Source organism: Anolis carolinensis, chromosome 3 (genome assembly GCF_035594765.1).
Source record: "Anolis carolinensis isolate JA03-04 chromosome 3, rAnoCar3.1.pri, whole genome shotgun sequence".
In the NCBI taxonomy this organism is placed as follows: Eukaryota; Metazoa; Chordata; class Lepidosauria; order Squamata; family Dactyloidae; genus Anolis; species Anolis carolinensis.
In genome coordinates, this window is record NC_085843.1 from 124,699,016 (window position 1) to 124,718,920 (window position 19,905).

The 19,905-nt window shown below is 39.8% G+C and overlaps 1 protein-coding gene and 1 long non-coding RNA gene across 2 annotated transcripts in view; one reads left to right on the top strand and one right to left on the bottom strand.

Moving 5' to 3' along the window:
* Positions 1-19,905, bottom strand: part of itgbl1 (integrin subunit beta like 1) — a 203,289-nt gene that overhangs the window by 18,837 nt on the left and 164,547 nt on the right. Inside the window, exons 8-10 of the mRNA XM_008106971.3 lie at positions 8,460-8,576; positions 4,468-4,614; positions 456-569 (exon numbers count right to left, since the gene is read on the bottom strand). Coding sequence (XP_008105178.2) covers positions 456-569; positions 4,468-4,614; positions 8,460-8,576 — 378 coding nt within the window. The remainder of the gene's footprint in view (positions 1-455; positions 570-4,467; positions 4,615-8,459; positions 8,577-19,905) is intronic.
* Positions 12,708-19,905, top strand: part of LOC134297570 (uncharacterized) — a 98,974-nt gene continuing 91,776 nt past the window's right edge. The window contains exon 1 of the long non-coding RNA XR_010004364.1: positions 12,708-13,002. This is a non-coding gene — a long non-coding RNA (uncharacterized LOC134297570). The remainder of the gene's footprint in view (positions 13,003-19,905) is intronic.

A 19,905-nucleotide genomic window follows, 5' to 3' on the forward strand; every position in this document is an offset into this window, starting at 1 on the left:
TCTTTTTTCAAATGAAATTGATGTTTTTACTACTTGACATTTATAGAGCTCGTTTCCTTCTCACACTCTGATTGAAAGACTTCCTAAGAAGAGAACTTTCTCCCACAATAGAATTTAGGTGTGTCTTCCTGATGTGATACTTTCTGGATCACAATGCCCACCATCTCCAGCCAGTGGCCATGGTGACTGGAGACAATGAGAGTTGGAATCTGAAACTGAACTGGAACAATTTGTTCTGCACACTGCCCTTCCTTCTGCTTCCCTTCTCTACTTGTAGCATCATGGCATTTAAAGTACATGCTGTATGTTGATTGGCAGGGGACCACTGGGTGGAAGATGGTTCAAGCCGTTGGGGCAGTAGGGGGTGTCAGCCTGCCCTAGGCAATCTCATTCAATTGCTGTGATTCTACACTTTTAAGAGAAGTGCTGGGGCATGCATGGGGATTGTACTCCACCTGTGCAAATAAGGCCATCATGTTTGTCGCAGTCTCTGTCATCGCAGTCACAGAATTCTCCTGTAATGTACCATTCCTGTGGCGAGCAGATGCATTTTCCACAGTGACAAGAACCTGAAAGCACAAAGGTTATTACTGGCACTTACAGAACTGTGGAGCTTTTCAGTCAGCCGTGGACCGTCTCAGGCACACACAATCAGTACTTGTTAATAAGCCATTGTCTACAAGGAGATAATCAAGATAAAAGCCCATTGAAAAGAAGGGTGTTATAGAGGTGTGCTTTTGCTTGAAGTGTCCTCTGTAAGGGCCTGCAGTGATTTTCCTCCATTTTGATTTAATCAAGAGTTACTCTGAAGTGAGAGGTTTTCTCTTTGTTCCCAGAGCTGTACAATCAAGCCTTCTTTTTCTGAGCAGGATTATAAAGTGGGATTTTGGAGCTCAGGTATGGGGCAGAGCAGAGAGATAATCCCCTATGAGGCGACTGCAATAGAAAGAACTGAAGCAGGGATAAAACCATCAGAGGTAATAATCATGTGGCACTTTATTATTCTCTAGGTAAATGAAAGGACCAGACCACTCAAACATCCCCTAGTTTTTTTCTTTTGTTTTTCCCAAAAGCAACCAGCACATTTGAGTATGTGTTGCATAACACTTCACCCCACTACTTCCTTATTTACCTCTAATTTGATGAATTCTCACTCTTTGGGATGGAGTCTGAAAACATGCTATGATATTCTAAGCAAAGCACAGGTGTTCATTTATGTTGTGTTGCCTTCCCTTCTGCCCTTACAGGAACAACTCTAGGAGAACAAAGACTAGTTTGGAAAATTAAAAAGACAATAAAGACCACAATGAATATATATATATATATATATATATATATATATATATATATATATACACACACACACACACACACACACACACACACACACACACACACACACACTGGGTTACAATGCATAATTTTATGGTGATAGAATTACATCACTGACATGATACACATTCATGACAGTGAACTGAAACAATGCACAGTGAAGCATCATACAAGACGACTCCACTTGTTCAAAGTATCTTGATACACAATGTGTCTTTGCTCCCACTTAAGAATATGAGTGTTATGCCACAGACAGAGAGGCAGAATAAAATCTGGGAAATGAATAGAACAGTGAAAATGTTTTTTTGGAGGAGTGGGATGCGGGGCATTGACTACGTATCATTCATTAAGGACCTCCTCCCATGAGCAGCAGGAAAGCAGGGAAAGTGAAGGGATGACCAGCCATCCTTTGTCCTTTCTGTGACAAGGCCAGTCTTTCCCATGCTTTCTGCCATTTGGAGTCGGGTAATACTGTCTCCTAAAGATGGCTTTAGGCCTCCGTTTTCATGCGCTGCAGAAACGGAGCCTGACAGGGTCCCAATGGAATTGCCCTGTAATGGTCTCCATGGGACCATTACATGAGACTTTGTTCCCGAAGCACATGGAAATAAAGCTCTAAAGCCATGGGATGAAGCCCAAAATCACCATTACTGCTTTATTTCGGTTAATCTTCATTTTACCAAGAGCCTGGATTTTGGAACCTTCTGATCCCATCTGACTCTTTGCTGCTTAGTGAATAGTTTTGTACTTAGACCAGCCCAAGCTAGACTCAAATCTGCCTACTGCCATCAGGTTCCTTGACACACATGGTTGCAGTTCTTATGTTGCTGATTATCTATTTAAGCACAACACCATCACCACTAGGAACCACAGTTACACCATCAGTCCTTTAAAAATACATCTTTCTATCAAAAGTTTGAAAGCACAGCAAGAAACTATGTTGTAGCAATAGCCTCCAAATGTTAGGAGATGTATTAGGAACATTTAACATGATAGGACTCTGTTAACAACTTGATCTTAATAGTTGTTCACCAGTGTGGAAATACTCAATATGCTTCTCCAGCAAAAACACTATCTGCCTGTATGTCTGTATATTTATCTCTGTCTATTTGCCTCTCTCTTTGTGTGTGATCCACTTTCTGTGGGTGAAAGGTCTCTGCTCACTGAAAGTGTCTCTACCTGATCTTCAAGAATTTCATTTCATGCAGGCATAGTTCCCCAAACCTCAACATCTCATTTTCAGGAAACTTGGGAGGGGGGTCGGTGGACTATTGCTGCATGGAATGTGGAAGGCATTTTACAATAGCTTATAATTTGTTCATAGATCTGTATTTATTAATCAAACATTGTTATGAATGTGTAATTAAGCACTGTCCCTCAATCAGATCTTCATCACTGAGAGAAGCTGCCTGGAAGTGAAAGTATGATAGAATTCAGGGAACATTTATAATCATGGCAATAGTACCATGACTGTAAACCTCATCACATGGAGGTCCTTGATGTGCAGGACAGCGAGGGGACTTGTAGGGCAGTGGGGCAAACCATGGGGCAGCATGGAGAATTTGTTGCCCAGCACCCAGCATCACCCACATCACCCACTTGCCCATCCTATACCAGATAGTGTACCTTTCCGATGTGCTCTGCACTGTCCCCATGATTTTCTATCTAAACACAGCTAGTCTTCCATGTTCAAAATTCCCTCATAGAATACTTCATCAACTCAGTTGGAACGGAGCCCTGCTGGAAGTAACTGTGTGTTATGTGATGATATCCGGCAGGCTCTGTGCCAGCTACATGGGCAAAGTGTTCTATGACGGGGAATTTTCTCCATGTGATGAGGTCCTGTGGCTATTTAGAACAACTGAGTAGTCGCACATTTGTGCCATGATTGTGAATACCACATATAACTGAATACAGATCAGTTATGGATCCATACCTCTATGTCATGAATCCATAACTGCTATATAGGATGACAGCCAACACTTTTAAATATATTGGCACATATGTTACAAAGAGAAATATTCAGCAGATTTAGACAGGGAATGGATTGAATATATCTCTAAACCTAACACAACATTCCACTGCTTGAATGGGAATTTGGGGTTGGCTAAAAAAGTGGAGGACTTGTTTTATTTTCCTCATTCGACACTTTGCAGGAATGTTCCTTTTTTCTGTATTCAGCAGCTCAGCTGAGTACACAGTAGCTAGGTCTAGGAACAACATTTGGGCCAAAATCAGTTATTTGAAGTTTCACATAGACTAGATTGGATTCAGACAAGATGTAGTGATGCTTGGAGCAGACTCCTTGAAACCAGAAGGACATGTATTTTAAAGGGATTTTGACAAGTAGAAACCTGCCTGTACCTCCCACCATCGTTGCATTTTCTGGCAAAACTATGCCATAAAACTTCTTCTTGTATGTGTCCATGCGCAAACATACTGGATTAACATTATTTTGTAACATTGGCCCACTTCACACTCCACATTTTGTAAAGGTCTCAGTAATATTTTCAAGAACTCTGGCTATGCACATGAGACTCATAAATAAATTATTCCTACTCATGATGACAAATGCACACATGTCACTACAACCTTAACTGGAGATGGGAAAAAAGGGTGCAAAACATCAAGTACATATCCCCAGGGCATGGGCCCTCCAATGATAGGACTGAACTCAAAACAAAGTTTATAAGCAAAATAACTGCAGAATGAAGTAGATGAGGGGAGGGGAGGAAAGAGGAAGGTAGGCAGAAAAAATGCTTTCCCACTCAGATGAAGTAGTGTTATTTCCTTCACAAAGATTTAACAAATGTACACATGCCTGTAGTTTGTAACATTTGGTACATAATGTCGAAATGTACTCCCTGATACACAAAGGCCCCATATAAACTATACTCCCACAAGAACACCTCCAAATGGAACTGCCTGCTGTTGGTAAACAGTGCCTGAAAGCAAAGCATAATGTTTAAAGACAACATGGAGAACTTCTCGACAAGAGTTCTGTGTATTGTAAAGCTATTCTGAGAAGCTGTTTAACAGCAAGGGGCCTACAAAAGAAAGCACTACAATTTATAACCCACAGGTTGTTCTTTTTAATCTCCTCATACTCAGCATCAATCAGTTCCCTACACTTACCCTTTCCTGAGCACAATACACCATCCGCTGATTCACAAAAACTTCTGCTCTCCTCTTCAGTCATGTTGCACTTTCTTGAGTGTTGGCACAACTTTCCAAACCATCCATCCTTACAAATGCATCGGCCACAAGAGCAAATCCCATGACCTAGAATGAAAGTTGACAAAGCAGCAAGGTGACCTATTTTGAGACTGTTTTTTTTTTCCTCCATCAGGCAGAATGATCTATATCCATTGCCCACTCACAACAAGGTTAGGAGGTAGTTTAGGCTAAGAGACTTCGGTTTGCCCAACATTTGACTGCCAATTCCTGTCTCCCCCTGTTCATCCCCTATCTATCCCTGCAAAAATAATGTACCTGTGTATTTGTGACAGCTGGAAGAGTATCACTGAAAAAAATTACCTGTAGTGGAAATGAAATTATGGGGAAAGCTTTCCCTGAGACATTTCTGCAATATGGAGAAAAATATTTCAGAATACTACCTGGTGATGTTTGTGATCAAGTAGGGCTTAGAATCCAGATGAGATATCTGCTTGTCAAGAAAATGCGTATCATTCACATGAAACAAAATGACCCAAATTTTGATTTCCAAGAGAATACTTGGACCAGATAAAAATGGTGTTGAGATTGCATGCAAGTAATTGCAAACTTGGCAAAATCCACTTCAGAAAGAATTTGTTTCATTTTTGGAGCCCTTGAGTGAGGCAACATCCAGCAAGTGCAATTGTTGCCATTGTTGCATCACTATGCTCAATGAAGCTACAGCTGTTGAATATTTGCTATTGCAGGTTCTTAATGCAAGCATTTTAGGGAGTAGAGATTCCCAAGAAAATTCTTAACATGCCCAGATTTTAGTTTCAGCAAGCTAAATGAGGAAAAATGTTACATAACAGGCAGAATACATTTTCTTGACTAAACTGTAAAACTAAGATACTATCTACACTTGATTTACTGACTTGGCATTGTCTGTTCTTTAACCTTCCAGTAATGCTCCTCCATTTCATTTTAATAGACCATGTGTTTATTCTAGTCAATTTGATTCCTCTTGGGCCACAACTGGGCAAACAGTATGAAATCTATAACCTCATATTCTGAAGATGAAACTTTAGAACATCTTAGGCTATGTTTAAAAACTTAGTCAAGATGAAACGTATGGGTTACTGGCAAGGCTAATGGTTAATAGCTGTTGACAAGAGCAGAAAATGACGTTTTCTCCACCTACCACCAGAGGATGACAACCAAAAGCAGGGCTCTTGTCACAATTCCTTGTCTCAACCTTGCTCACTGGTAGGAAGTGAAGTGAAGTGAAATGTCATCCTCAATTGCCTCAATTGCCAGATAAGCAGTCCTCCTTTGTCCTATCCAGTTGATGATAGGTGAAGTAGGCTTGGGAGGACATTTGTGATCATGGCAATAATGTCACAGTCATGACAATGTAATGTTAATGAATATTGAGCAGGTATGTATGGATCCAAGACTAAGTTATGACACTGTAATTGCAAGACATAATTCTAGACATTATTTGCACCCCACTTTGCCTCAACTCTGAGCTCCTAGTGGCTTACAAAGACTGAAAAAGACACTCTTTTTGAAACAGATTCAGATACAGCTCATGTGTTTATACAATATGTGGAAAAAGTGAAAATGCAGTTGAAATAGTGAAGCATAATATTGTTCTAGTATACATTTTTTCTATCATCTCTTAGGAGATTTTCATTCAACTTGTTGTTAAACCATGGCATTAAAGAGACTCCAAGCAATATATCTATGTCTGTCTGTCTGTCTGTCTATATCACTGACTCCAACATTGCGAAATGTTGAAGCCACCAGAAATTCCAGGATGGACCTAGCAGCAGCTGTACCCTACAAACTTTATCAGATCTAACCCTTTAATAAATGTATCAACTTGACGATTTATGTGTAACCTTTATCATTTATGTATTGTGTCAATTCTTAAAATGTATAAACTGTTTCAAATATATCAAGAAGGCAGATACCTCTCTCTTCCCCCAACTTGCCTAATCCCTTGGGAAAGGAGATTACTGCCAGAGTCCCTCCAGCTATTTCTGAAGCCAGATAAATATCAAAACCTTTGTGTGTATGCAGACGGCCGATCCTCTTTGTCACCAAGATGAGCTCAGGATATTTGTCCATTTAACCTGAGGTTGAGAGTATTCCGCTCCCATGGAAGAGGGCCCCCAGCAAACATGAATTTATTAACTGTTTGAATGGGCAGCCAAGCCCCTGATGGTCTAAAATTGTAACCTTTGTTTCTTGAGTCTTGCACCCTTTGTCTCACAAGGAACTGGATGCTTGAGTTAATCAAAGATTCATCTGCATATCCACATCATCATTTCCTCCAGGTTTGCCTCCCAGGAGATGTCCCTGCATTAGACTGGTTCTTCAATATGACCAACCACCAGCCGTTTCCCCCCCCCCTATCACAGGAATCTCCTCCTGCAGGCTGTGACATCAAGGAGATCCCCAGCCAATCCCAGTGAGGATCCTAGCCTGCCTCCTCTTTCAGCCAATCTTTGTGAATGTATGCTTGTACCTTTTGAAGTTCATTGCTTGTACTTGCACCCTATTTGGACCAATCAGAGTGTTTTCAAATGATTGTGCGTTTTGATGATGTGTTTTGATGATATGTTTAAGCAATATTGTAATCTGCCTCGAGCAGTGGGGAGAGGTGGGTAAGAAATGAAATTACTATTACTATCATTATTACTATTAATAAACCTCTGTAACTTTGCCTTCAACCTCTGATAAACCTCTGTAGCTTTGTGCTTGTTCTCAGTCTGGTTTAGCAGACATTCACTGGTCACCAACCTCCTTATCCACAGTATTAGCTGAAATCTCTACAAAAATGGATGTATAATTGATTTCCTTTTCAAAGAGTTCAGATGTAAAACTGATAAAATATCCTAACCATGTTCAACAGAGCATGGACAAAGATCTGTGTGAGTCTGTAATCCTAAGCATGTTTCATAGGAAAAAAGTTTCACTGCAATCAACGACATGTTTCCATGAATGTGCATATAGGTGGGATCAGAATGGCTTGACCTGGTTTCACTTTTCAGAGGAGCTAGGAAAAGCATTTTGCTGAGAATAACCTGTTCCTTCCCCCCTTCAGATGATGGACAGCTGCAATTTCAAGTCACTATGACCATACAAGATCACAGCTCTTTAAGCTTTCATTTATCATACTTTTCTTTTTATATTTACCTGGGCCTACAGTCAAAAAAGCAAGGTGTTATTATCAGCTGTCAGATCACGTCTTCAACTATTTCCATCTCATTTCAATAGGCCTTTGTCTTGAGACAAAATCCCCGACTTTTCCTAAAATCTTGCTAACTGTAACACATTCTGTTTTCTAAAGAGCTTTGGGTCTTCATCCTCTACAGGAGAAATGAAACCAACATTTTTAGTTTTCAGACATATGCAATCCAGAGGCGCCAGAAGAAATCTCTTACACCTCAAAGTGTTCTAATCCGTCTGATTGCTAGCAGTCCAAATGTAGCTTGCTAATACGAATCTAGTTTATAACAAGGGTTCTTCACTGCCATATGTTTCCGCCTTCAAAACTCTACAGTTCTGAATTGAGTCATTGGCATATTTCAGACCCAATGCTAAAATATAGGTGTGCCTACTTGAATGAGTTTATGAATTGAGATTGTGATGAAACTCACTGTGTAAATCAAATAAGAAACATAATTGCACATCAACAAACCCCTCTCCACCAAGATCCTCTTGTACAAAGTACATTCCCCCACCCCAACACAGTCATTTCTACAGGAAAATAGCTGGATATGTCCCCAATCACTATCCCCCACCATCTTCCTACAGCTAAATTACATATAAACTTTAAACTCTGACCAAAGATTGTGTCCATGTGGGAGTACAATGATGGAATTAAGGGAGTGGTTCCAAGAGACAAATACACAGAGACAGAAAAAGTTGCTCACCCCTCATTAATTTTAGGGATAACTTACCACTGCAGACATTCCCATCAATGTCCTCACACTGTCGATCATCACACTCACAGATTTTGCCATATATTTTGGACTCTCCTAGGGGAAAACAAGTGCACTGGCCACATTCACATTTTCCTGTAAGAAGAATTGTATGCAGTTATCAAGGTCAAGTTTCATTCACAGTCAATGGTCAAACTATGGGTGCACATACTGACTATTAAACCTACTCCTCTAATGCCGTTTCTTCTACATCGATGGTTCCAAATGATTGGCATTTATGTAATTGTAAGAATGAAAAAGGGTGGGATATATAATATTAGAGATTTATTCATAAAGGGGAAACTTATGACTACAGAAAACCGGATAGCACAACTAAGGCAACTCAGGCCTAGCTGGTTTCAAAGATGTTGGATTACCTCTTCCAGCTCTCAGTGTCAGTAGGGAAAGCACGGTAATCTTTTTATGAAGAATTCCATAAAGATAACAAATCTCAAATGTGCTCATCTATCTACAGCAAGGGAAGGGGCAAATCATTAAAATAATATGGTTGTCAAATCTTGGGACTGAATTCCCTGACTCTGATTGGTAATGCATTTGTTCCTCCCCGCACTATAGATCATGTTTAGCTACTGCAAAGGGTTTCTCAAGACTATTCATAAATGGTATCTAGAATGGTAAAAAGTGTGTCTGCCAAGATTTTGGAAGGGTTGTAAGGAAATAGATTTCTATAGTCATATGATCTATAAATTGTCCCAAGCTAAAGTGTTTTTGGGATGTAATAATGACCAATCACATTTCAAAGTAGCACAACAAACCATCAAGGTATGTCTGGTGCTTTTGTCACTTTTCATTTACCTTAATAACAGCAATTAGTTAAAGCACAGGGGAGTAATTGCTTTCTTTCTGACAACTGCCAAATGCTGCCATTCAGGGAATCTTAAACTAGCCAAATGTTAGAAATTAGGGAATCTTAAGTGAGATAATTGTTGGAAGAGAGTTTGGGATAATTGGCTATTAGGGGAAAAACCATTTATAATAGAATGGCCTTCAATGAACACAAATAAGAAAATACATTTAGTGAGGATTGATTACTTTTTATTGATTATATCAACAAAAATCCATGGCGGCGTCAACCATCGAGTAGTTAAGTGGACTTCGGGAAGGACATTTTGCACCTTGATCCTCTCCTCCAACCTGAAGAGCACCCAATGAATTCTACATGACTGGGTGAACTAGGTGACTTTCTGGCACAAATGGAAAGAAGTAGCCTGCTGTTTCTGTCCATACCCAATGCCTATGCTTGTTTGTCTTTTATAATGTCTTCTTATTTCTCATTAAGAACATTTTCTTTATTTTTTAAAAAATAAATATCAACATGGGATACAAATGCAATCTTTATTTTATTTTTTACATTTTATTATTTATTTTTATTTGTGTAGAATATAATGTAACTGATTACCTCTCAAATATGAAATCTTCATGTTTAAAATGCATCTCCCTCTATGAACCACTTAGAGCGTTAAGATCTGCCAGGGAGGCCCTACTCTATCCCACTCCCTTGAAAGCACAACTGGTGGGGATGTGAGACAGGGCCTTCAAAGTGGTCGCCCCTTGGCTGTGGACCTCCCTCCCCAGTGACATCAGATTGGCCCCCTCTCTCCTGGTATTCAGAAAAAAACTAAAGACCTGGCTTTGGAACCAGGCATTCGGGCAGGAATCTAATATGAAATCTGATACACAGCATCATGAATAACAACTTTGAGATGAGACTAAGCATTATGCTTTAATTGGTTTTAATTGTGCCGATATGTTTTACTGTTTTATTGTCTATTGGTTTTATTGCTTAATGTATTGTTTGCTTTTGTATTTATAATGCGTCATTGAATTTTGCCGTAAATGACAGCCACTCTGAGTCCCCTTCGGGGTGAGAAGAGTGGGATAGAAATATAGTAAATAAATAATATTGGAATTTTCTTTTCTTCCAGGAAAATTTCAAAGGGTTCCCAGTCTTTCTGAAAATATCTTGCCAAAATGTCAATTTCTGCTATTTTCATTACTTTTACTCTCCATTCTTCCATTTTTTTTGGTGTTTTTTCTAGTTTCCATGTCTTTGCATACACAATTCTTGCTGCACTAGACTAATTGTATGGCCAATACTTTTAGCCCATTTTAGCATACATTCTTTGATATATTCATCTTCTGTGTGTAGTTTTAGAAGTGGAGCATAGAGTTTGGATAATTTTTTATTTCTTACTTGCAATATTTTGTCATAATCAGACTTTTCTTCCTCAAATCCTATGTGTATGTTCTTTTGATATTGATGATGGATTTGTGTGAATTCAAACCAGTTCTGGTTGTAGCCCTGTTAGTTTATTTCCATCCTCGTTTTTAGTTGGAGATTGTTCAATCTTCTTCACACTGCTGACTCCCAGTAATGGAATCTAGAAAAGTGACTTTACAGCACTGAGGGATGGAGTGGTAACAATGGAGCTATAGTTGTATAAATCATGTGGAATTCATCTATGTCTGTCTCTCTGTCTCCTTACAGTAGATTACACCCTCTGCCTCAATCCTATGCTAAACAATAAAATAATATATTAAATAATATATTAAACCACTTAAACAGAGTCCTTTTCACTGAAACTCTTAACTATTACTTGTCTGAATAAGTAAACTAATGGTATGCTGTCTTGGACTTCTATGGGCGCATCCAGACAGGGCACAAAATGTGCACCCTCCCAGATATTTGCAAGGGGTGCCCAAATGACACCCCACGAAATCGTGAATGCTTCTGGTGCAAAGCAGGAAAGCTCTGCTTTGTGCCGAGATTATTTGTTAGTGGGTTTGTTCTGCGCCTTTTTGAAAGGCATGGGGCAAACCCACTATTTTCGTTGTCTAGACTGCCCTCTCAGAAGTCCTGGGACTTCTGAGGGGGCTGTCTGCATAGCCGTTTCATGTTTTCCGGCCTCCATGAAGCCAGAATATGTGAGAGAGATCAGGCCCCTTCCCCAACACCCCCCCCCCCAATAAAATGGTTTAAACAATAAAGAAACCTACCCAGCTGCCATTAATGTGATGCTGGAGCTCTCCTGGCGCATAGGAATCATACACCAGGAGAAAGGGGAGAGGAGGAAAATTATGCCTGCCCCCCTTTTCCTGGCATACCATTCCTACACACCAGGAGAGCTCAGGCACCATGCTAACGGTGACCGGGTAAGTCCTTTCATTTTTAAAGGGTTTTGGGATGGTTGGGGCAAGTACGGTAAGTACGGGGAGAACATGTAGACAACACTCATGGAAAGCGTGGGCTTTTGGGGTGGTGTGCAGACTACAGTCCACCCTGACCCAGGTTTCTTAAACTCGGGTCAGCATGGACTTTACTGCTGTCTGGAACCACCCTACGTCATCTGATGCATTTTAACCTCTTATTGTGGGTTTTTTGTACATTATATCTTTGTCATCTTCGATTTAAAAAATTAATAGTATAAGATACATATTAACACACAAAGGGAGGAAGAGATGATGGAGAAAGCAAGGTTTTGGACTATAATATCACAATTATGCAAATAGCATGGTATCACAAAGGGGAAGAGAGATCACGGACATGGACAACTATAATTAAGGCAGGGCAGACTTCTTCACAAACCTGTAGGATCCCACCCCTGCCTACAATATGATAGCAGGACAATGATGGATATGGGTTAGGGTAAAGTGAACCCTGCTTGTCTTTTAAACTTTCTTTTGAATTACAGCCGCCACCAACCTAATAGGTTTTAGGAATTTTCCAAGATATTTGAGGTAAACTGCTCCCACTCCTGCCAACATTGCTTTCACCCCTGGCTCCCAAACAACTGTTTATTAAGAGGTTTTTCTATAGTAACTGGATGTTACTAATGTTGGAACTATCACAAAGGCTTGACGATGGAATGATGCTCTGTAGAGATCTTTTGACAGTTAAATAGAATAAGATTTGTTTATTTTAAAACAGACAACTAACCACTCCTGAGAGGTACAAAAAAGCGTGATTTGTTACAAAAGCACTTCAGCTTGAATTGGTTGCTTGTTCAGTTCTCTTCACTTTGTTATAGACAGATCTAAACAAACCATTCTGTTATTAACAAAACCCTCGCTCTACTTCAGAGAACAATGACGAGTTTGATTAATCTATCTGGTTAGCCCCCTGGGTTCTTAACTATACCTTAGAGTTCTTCCTGTTAACTAACCCGGCGTGGAGAGTCAACCTCTTGTGTTAACTCTCACAAGAAATCAAACTGCTGTCTGACCTTTTCCTGTCAACGTAGAGCACTCCACTCTCTCCCCGTGAACCCAGTTGTTTTAAATCCTACACCTTCACACACCAGCCCTCTCCGAACTCTCCACTTCCCACCTTCTCCTCTTCCCTCCCTCTTGGCCCCTCCCCACTCCTCTGGCCAATCCTAGGAGTCTCCTAACTCCTCCCCTTTTCCAACCTTCCTCACTCAAGATGGCTGCCTCGCTGGCATTCTCTCCCAACATGGAGGCCTGCCATACTGTTATCCAGGCTCCCTTTCTGGCCTACCAGGTAAGATTCATTACACATGGCCACTAGTCTGAACTACTAAAGGGATAGGGGTTCAAGCACTGCTAGCAATTTACTGCAGCTCTCTTTCTCTACAAAAGCTCCAAGAAATACATGTTATTTACCAGTGTTTTCAAATATTACATTTAACAAACGTCAAGTGTATGTCCTGTAATTGAAAGAGTTGACATTATCTTCACGGTACATTGGGTAAGTACAATAATATAACCTTTTCTTTGCTATTTTTTAAAAAAATTCTTCTCCCCTGACTGTGAGCAGCCAATATGTTTTACAGACAGACAGACATAAACCAAATTTCAGGTCACAACATAAAAAAGATTGACTTATTAGACCAAAGCAACCCAACAACAACTAAACAGGGCAGCAAATTTCCTGGACTCATGGTGAGATAATTTCAGCAGCTGTACTGTTTTATCAAATGAGTCTGCTGGGGAAATAATAGCAGGCCCACTCGTATCGGCTTCATCCTCTTGCTTCACATTGTGATAGCCACACTTGCAGCGCAAACTTGATCATTTGAGTAATCAGAGGCTCACGTAAAGCTGAAAAGGGATCAGCACTTCACTAACACATTCTTCGCTTTGCTGGAGTAATAGCTTTGCCATAGCAACCCTGTTACAGAGTGGAAGCGAATACCAGAAACATTGTGCATTCTCCTTAAGAGCAGAAGGCTTATAGAAACAATAATATTACAGATAATCTATACCCTTAGCAGTAAAGATTACTGATAGGCAAGCTCCATGTAACTCAGTTTGACATAAGTTTAGCATTTACAAGCTTTCTTAGATTTTTTTTAATAAAGGAAAAAGGAGGAAATTACAAATAGCAAATCTTCATGAAAATTCTTCATACCATTGAAAGAACAATGTCTTGGGGGTTATTTACAAGTGTAAAAATGAAAACAATATAGGATAACTCTACATTTGCCTCTAACACAGGGGTAAGAAAAGTACAGCCTGCAGACCACATAAAACCCGCAAATGTTTTTTACACACCCCAGTTGCCATATTTTTGTTGTTGCTTTTATTCAAAATGACCCTAATCCACCTCATAAGGGGTGGGCAATTTTGGTGTGTTTGTGATGCCCCTACGTCCAGGACAGGCCTTTTTTTAAAAAATAAAAAAGTTGTAAATTAGAATATCTTATTTTTCTTCTGTTTTAAGAGGAAGCCTCACCTGGTTCTAAAATAGGTTTTAGGAAGAATGATAAAACTGCCTTACACACGTCCTAGAAGCTGCCGAGGGGAATCTAAGTTGTTGCTGTTTTACAAAAAGACTTTACAGGGCTTTTATTAACATAAAAAACTTTGAAATACTTTTATTAACATAAAAATACCCCCATACTTCTAAAATAGGGAACGTTGTTATTATTTCTACACAAAGATGCTCAACATGCTTAATGACTAAGTAACACATACGGAATGACTGTGGTGTTTTGTCCCATTTCTTGCATGCACCACATGAGTCTATTATATTGCTATTCACATTACCTTTTTAAAAAAAGGAAGGAAGAAAGAAAAGCTGTTGAAAATGTCTCAAGCTATAGGAACAACACTGAATATAACCCGTATAAGCAATGCAGGGCTCATTAATTACATGCATTTGAACCAATTTCCAGATGCCTGTAGAGGATAATAGAAGCTTCTTTGTAAACAGTTAGTTTTGATTTAAATACAGTGTGGTTGAACTACACGTTATCATTATACACATTTCTACTTCTTTATGCTGCCTGCAAAAAGACAGTGACAGTGAATAATAAGAAGTGTTCCTACAGAAACACTACCACTTTCTTTCCATTTTGATAATGCACAACTTTTCACAACCCTTTCCATTTGGAATTTATATATTCCTAGCTGAAACAAGGAAAAGAGAAATGTGGTTTTACATAAAGCACTTGGGGTCAAACTGCTATATTGGTCTATTGATCCACACTACAGATCCAACCCTGTTTCCACAGTAACAGAGTGCTTTGCAATTTTGAATGTATCCTTGCACCACCCCAAATTTACAGACTGGGAACTAAGACAAAGCATTTTACTAGAGAACACTGTGCTGGTGTAGATGAGGATCAGCTCTGTTGTGGCCAAATACCATATGGGGCTCATCCGGGATAATGCGGGGCAAGGCCTTTCCCCTGATTTAGGGTCTGTGGGAACAGCTGGAACAGATCACAAATAGAACTGGCCACAACTGTCCCCAAAACCAACCTGTATTTCCTGGGCTTGTGTAGCCCAGGTACACTGGATGGCAGTCCCCTTCCCCCCGTCCATGTCACTGGCACAGGTACTACCTGTTTTTTGTCGTTTAGCATGGCATCCGCCAAAGCAATGCAGAGTGTTGGGAAGGGAGGAGGAAATGAGTGAGGTTTCTTTCTCTTTCCCTTCTCTTGGTGCTCTGGTGCCCTGGCTGATGTCACAGACCATTTCATGGCCTAAGACTACCACAACATGGGAGGTGAGGGGGGACATTTAGGTTAGATGATCCAGAGCGAATATATGGTATCCAGCATGGTCTCGGATTTTGGTTCAATGTGGTTCCACCTCTGGTTCTTAGAATCCTTCAGTTTTACTACTTTACTCTCCTTATGTGATTGAATACAGCTGGATTCATTTGCCTTGTAACTAAATAAGGAGCCCACCAAATGATTACATTCAAATATAGTTGTATATAAAAAAAACATTACTGATGCCAGCAAAGCTTTTATTAGAGCAATGGTTCTCAACCTGTGGGTCCCCAGATGTTTTGTCCTTCGACTCCCAGAAATTCTAACAGGTGTAAACTGGCTGGGATTTCTGAAAGTTGTAGGCAAAAACACCTGGGGACCCACAGGTTGAGAACCACTGTATTAGAGGATACTTTATAAAATACAACACAAAAATGAGAAAGAATAGACAGGAAAAAAATCAGATGATTTCAGATGACATTAAAAATAAAGAAGAGGAGTTAAAGAAAAATCCTTTGAACTCAAATATTCTAACTCAGTTAAAACTCCTATGAAAGCAATTATCTATGTTATTAGTGAATGAATTTCCTGCAGCTATCTTGCCAAAAAACATAGATCAAATATAATGAGTGTCTGGTAATTCTGGTTCTATCCTCATGTAAATGCGCATGGGTCTGCTCTACTCCTTACAAAACTCATTTTCCCAAATAAGAACCTCACTCAAGCATTCGTGCCAGGCACATCCAACCTGTTTTAAACCATAAAGAGCTTTTTGTAAACGGTAAATTACATTATTATCCCTGTTTTTTGTCCCATGTGGTGGTACAATATAAATAGTTTCTTTCAAATCGGCATTTACATAAATAAACAGTGCTGATATCAAAATGATAAGTCAATAAATTTAAACAAGCTGCAATGCTTAAAATTAATCTAACTGAACTAGAACTGACTGTAGAAGAATACACTTCTGTATAGTCAATATCCTTGACCTGCGTAAACCCTCTCACCACTAGTCTTGCCTTATATCTTACCTTGCTATCAGCATCTACCTTATACTTAAAGATCCACCTGATATCAGTGGGATTGCATCCCACAGGTAACTCTGCTGGTCTATACACATTGAGCCTCTTCATGCTCTCCAGCTCATCCTTAATAGCTCCTAACCACAATTCCTTTTCTTTTTGAGGTATACTTTCTAATTTCTCATAAGATTGTGCTTCATAGTTCACTAAACAGATTCTATACCTTTCAGGCTTCCTTATGATCCTTTTAATTCTTCTCATGCCCACATCCTGGCTAGTGCTAGGTAACTCACCATCTTCCTGCACTATCGGTTCTTCTTTCACCTCATCCTCAGATAATTCCACATCAGGTTCATCAGATTCCCTAGGGTTGTTGTATGTTTTCCAGGCTGTATGGCCATGTTCTAGAAGTATTCTCTCCTGACGTTTCACCCACATCTATGGCAGGCATCCTCAGAGGTTGTGAGGGATGGAGAAACTAAGCAAGGAAGGTTTATATATATCTGTGGAAAGTCCAGGGTGAGAGAAGAACTCTGCAACATTCATGCTGGCCTCCTACTGACAAGAGTTATCTTCAGTACTGATATCTTCAGTATTTATCAAAACACTTTATACGTGCCTTAGCCTTTGATCATTGCTCAAAGCTACATTGGTTATTTCAGAATTGTTGATTTGGTTTTTTAAATCTTATATTTATTCTTCTATTCATGCCTTCATATTGTTTTTACAACCTTCCTACCCAGTTGGGGTTTTGAATTTGTGTATTTGATTATACACATATTTGATTAAAAATGTTATCTCTTGGAATCTCTAGGTCTTCCAGTGTAACTTTATGGTCAACTTCCTCCAGTCAAGCTAGAGGACTTCAAGATTTCAAAAGAAAACACCTCTCTGGGAAGGTCTAGGTTCTCCAATATGCTTTTATGTTCAGCATTGCAAGGAAGTCATGCTGAAAGATGTAGAAATAACATTTTTTATTTACAGTTTTTCACCTTCACAGGGGTCCTGTGCTCCTAGCCCCAGAAAATGTAGAGGTCTTACTGTAATTTGTACTTTTAAAAATATGTTGTTAGCCACTCTGATGTCCATTATTGGTAGAATATAAATGAACAAAAGAAGTAATTAAAATGCAGAAATAAATAGTATTTCTTAAATCTCAAGGGAGCTGGGCACTGTTTCAAAAGTACTTTATGCAGTGCATTTCACCTTTAATTGGGATCTGCCAAGCCGTGGTTTATAGAGATTAATCTATGAGAAACTGATAAGTGGGTTGCCCTATTTTGTATCAGGATTTAGGAGCTATGCACTTTTTTCCTCACTTTTTTCTTTTTCCTTTTGCTCCTTTTCTGGCTCACCCCACATAGATGTGGTGACCCAGCTTACCATTTCATCCACCTTCTCCTCCACTCAGCAGGACTAAGCTTTGCATCCATGGAGACCGAGTCCCCAAATCATTTGTGAGCATTTATTCTGCTGTTCTCCTACTGAGTAAGAGTGGGAGTTCTTCCTCTATAAGTCACAATGGAGAGGAAGGAGGGATATTAAAACAAATTCCCAAAAACTGAAATAATATAATCACTTCCTACATGTAACTGAAGACTTGTAGTGTGGGCAAAGTATTTATATTAACTACATAGAAATACTATCTCACCATCTGTAAGACTCTGGTTGGTAAGGAAAACATTACTTGCTTGGAAAGTACTTGAAAATATATCCCAAACAGGGGTTCTCTTGCCCTTTATTCCTCATTACTGACTAGGCTGGTTTAAAACAATGAGAACTGGCATCCAAAACATATAGAGAGCTTGAAAACATTATCTTTTTGAACTGCAACTCACATTTCTCATCCACTGTTTATGCTGTTTGAGGAAATTAGTGAATGTTTAGTCTCCAAAATAATTTCTCCAAGATTAAATGGTACCTTATAAAACAGGAACACATTTGGCAGGGCAGGAACCTGGACCCCAAACTAGACTAACTGCAACGTATAGTTCTCAGGGCATGAATGTTATTGACATGTCTTCACATTGATGAGTTTTCTGTTGTACAGACCTTAGCATAAGATTGAATCAAAGCACAAGGAATACTTGATTCTTTTTCAAGACTGAAGATCGTATCACATTGAGGTCTCTAACATGGGCAAATTTTATGGGCAGAGTGGCGAATCCATGGAGCGGCAGGGGAAACCATCACCCCATGCCCCACATTGCCCACATCACTGCCTTCCTCATCACATGAGGGAAAGCGTCACCACCCAGCTTCCCCTGTGCTGGCCCAGTTATAGGCTATGAGAAAACGAGTAGCCTGTGATGTCTCAGGGACTTTTGGCCCATGACCCCGCAGCCATCATAAATCAAACTGAAGAGGATTTGGGCTTTTTCCCATCTCAGCAAGATTCTGTTCCATTCCAGATGTCCCCTGTTGACATTTTCGTGCCAAAGCCAATTACGGACGCCCTTGAAACAGAGCCTGGTTCCCCGGAAAGTGTTGTGTTTGATAGGAAGACCTTTCTCAAAACACATCGCTCCCATAAGCAGTTTCTAAGACGAAGTGCGAGATTAGCGGAGAGAGACGATTGTAATTAAACCGTTTCCCTTGGGAAGTTTCAGGGAGGCAGGCATGTTGAAACAGCTACGTTCTCTGGGAAGAATTGGGGAGTTAAACACCTGTTGGGGGAAGCTCTTGAACTTCCATAAAAGTTCTGCACTGAGCTTTCCCTTTCGCAGTGTCAATGTGACTATTCAAAGAAGAGCATCATCCCTTGTTTCCGAGCTCCTAAGCGGCGCTCCGGTGCGCTTACTCACGAGTAGACCAGGAGTTGCGTTTTCACTCTTGTTCAAGTTTGGACTGCATTTCAGATCTACCACGAATTACCTTGCCTAGCCTCGAATCCTTGTCTGGACGTTACTTCAAGAATCTCCCTGTGAATCCTGCTCTTTCCCCACTCAAACTTCCAAAGAGTTTGAGTGTGTTTCGGTTATTGGATTATAGACTTTGGACTCTAATACTGGACATATAACTTCATTTATTTGGAATATTTTTTATCTTTCCTAAAAGGACAATTGCTTGACTATATACTCTACATACTTTTGTTTTATTCTTTTATTGCATTAATAAAGATATTAGATTGTTTATTGGCCTCCATGTTGGTTTCCAGTGCTCACGCAGCCTAGGGGTGTTACATAGTCACCTGTGTTCTCAGGGCTTCATCCTAGGACACTTTCGAGACAAAACCAGCCACCAGAAGTAGCCCTGCATCATGTAAAGGGCTCCATCCTGGGAGCATTCTAGGATAGAGCCAGAAGTGTATGTGACGAGGAACTGAGTTGTACATAAGCCACAGGAAGTCTGAGTATGGATAAATGGATATCCCATTTAATGACTGACAAATAATTTTTTAAAACACATTTTGCTTTTATT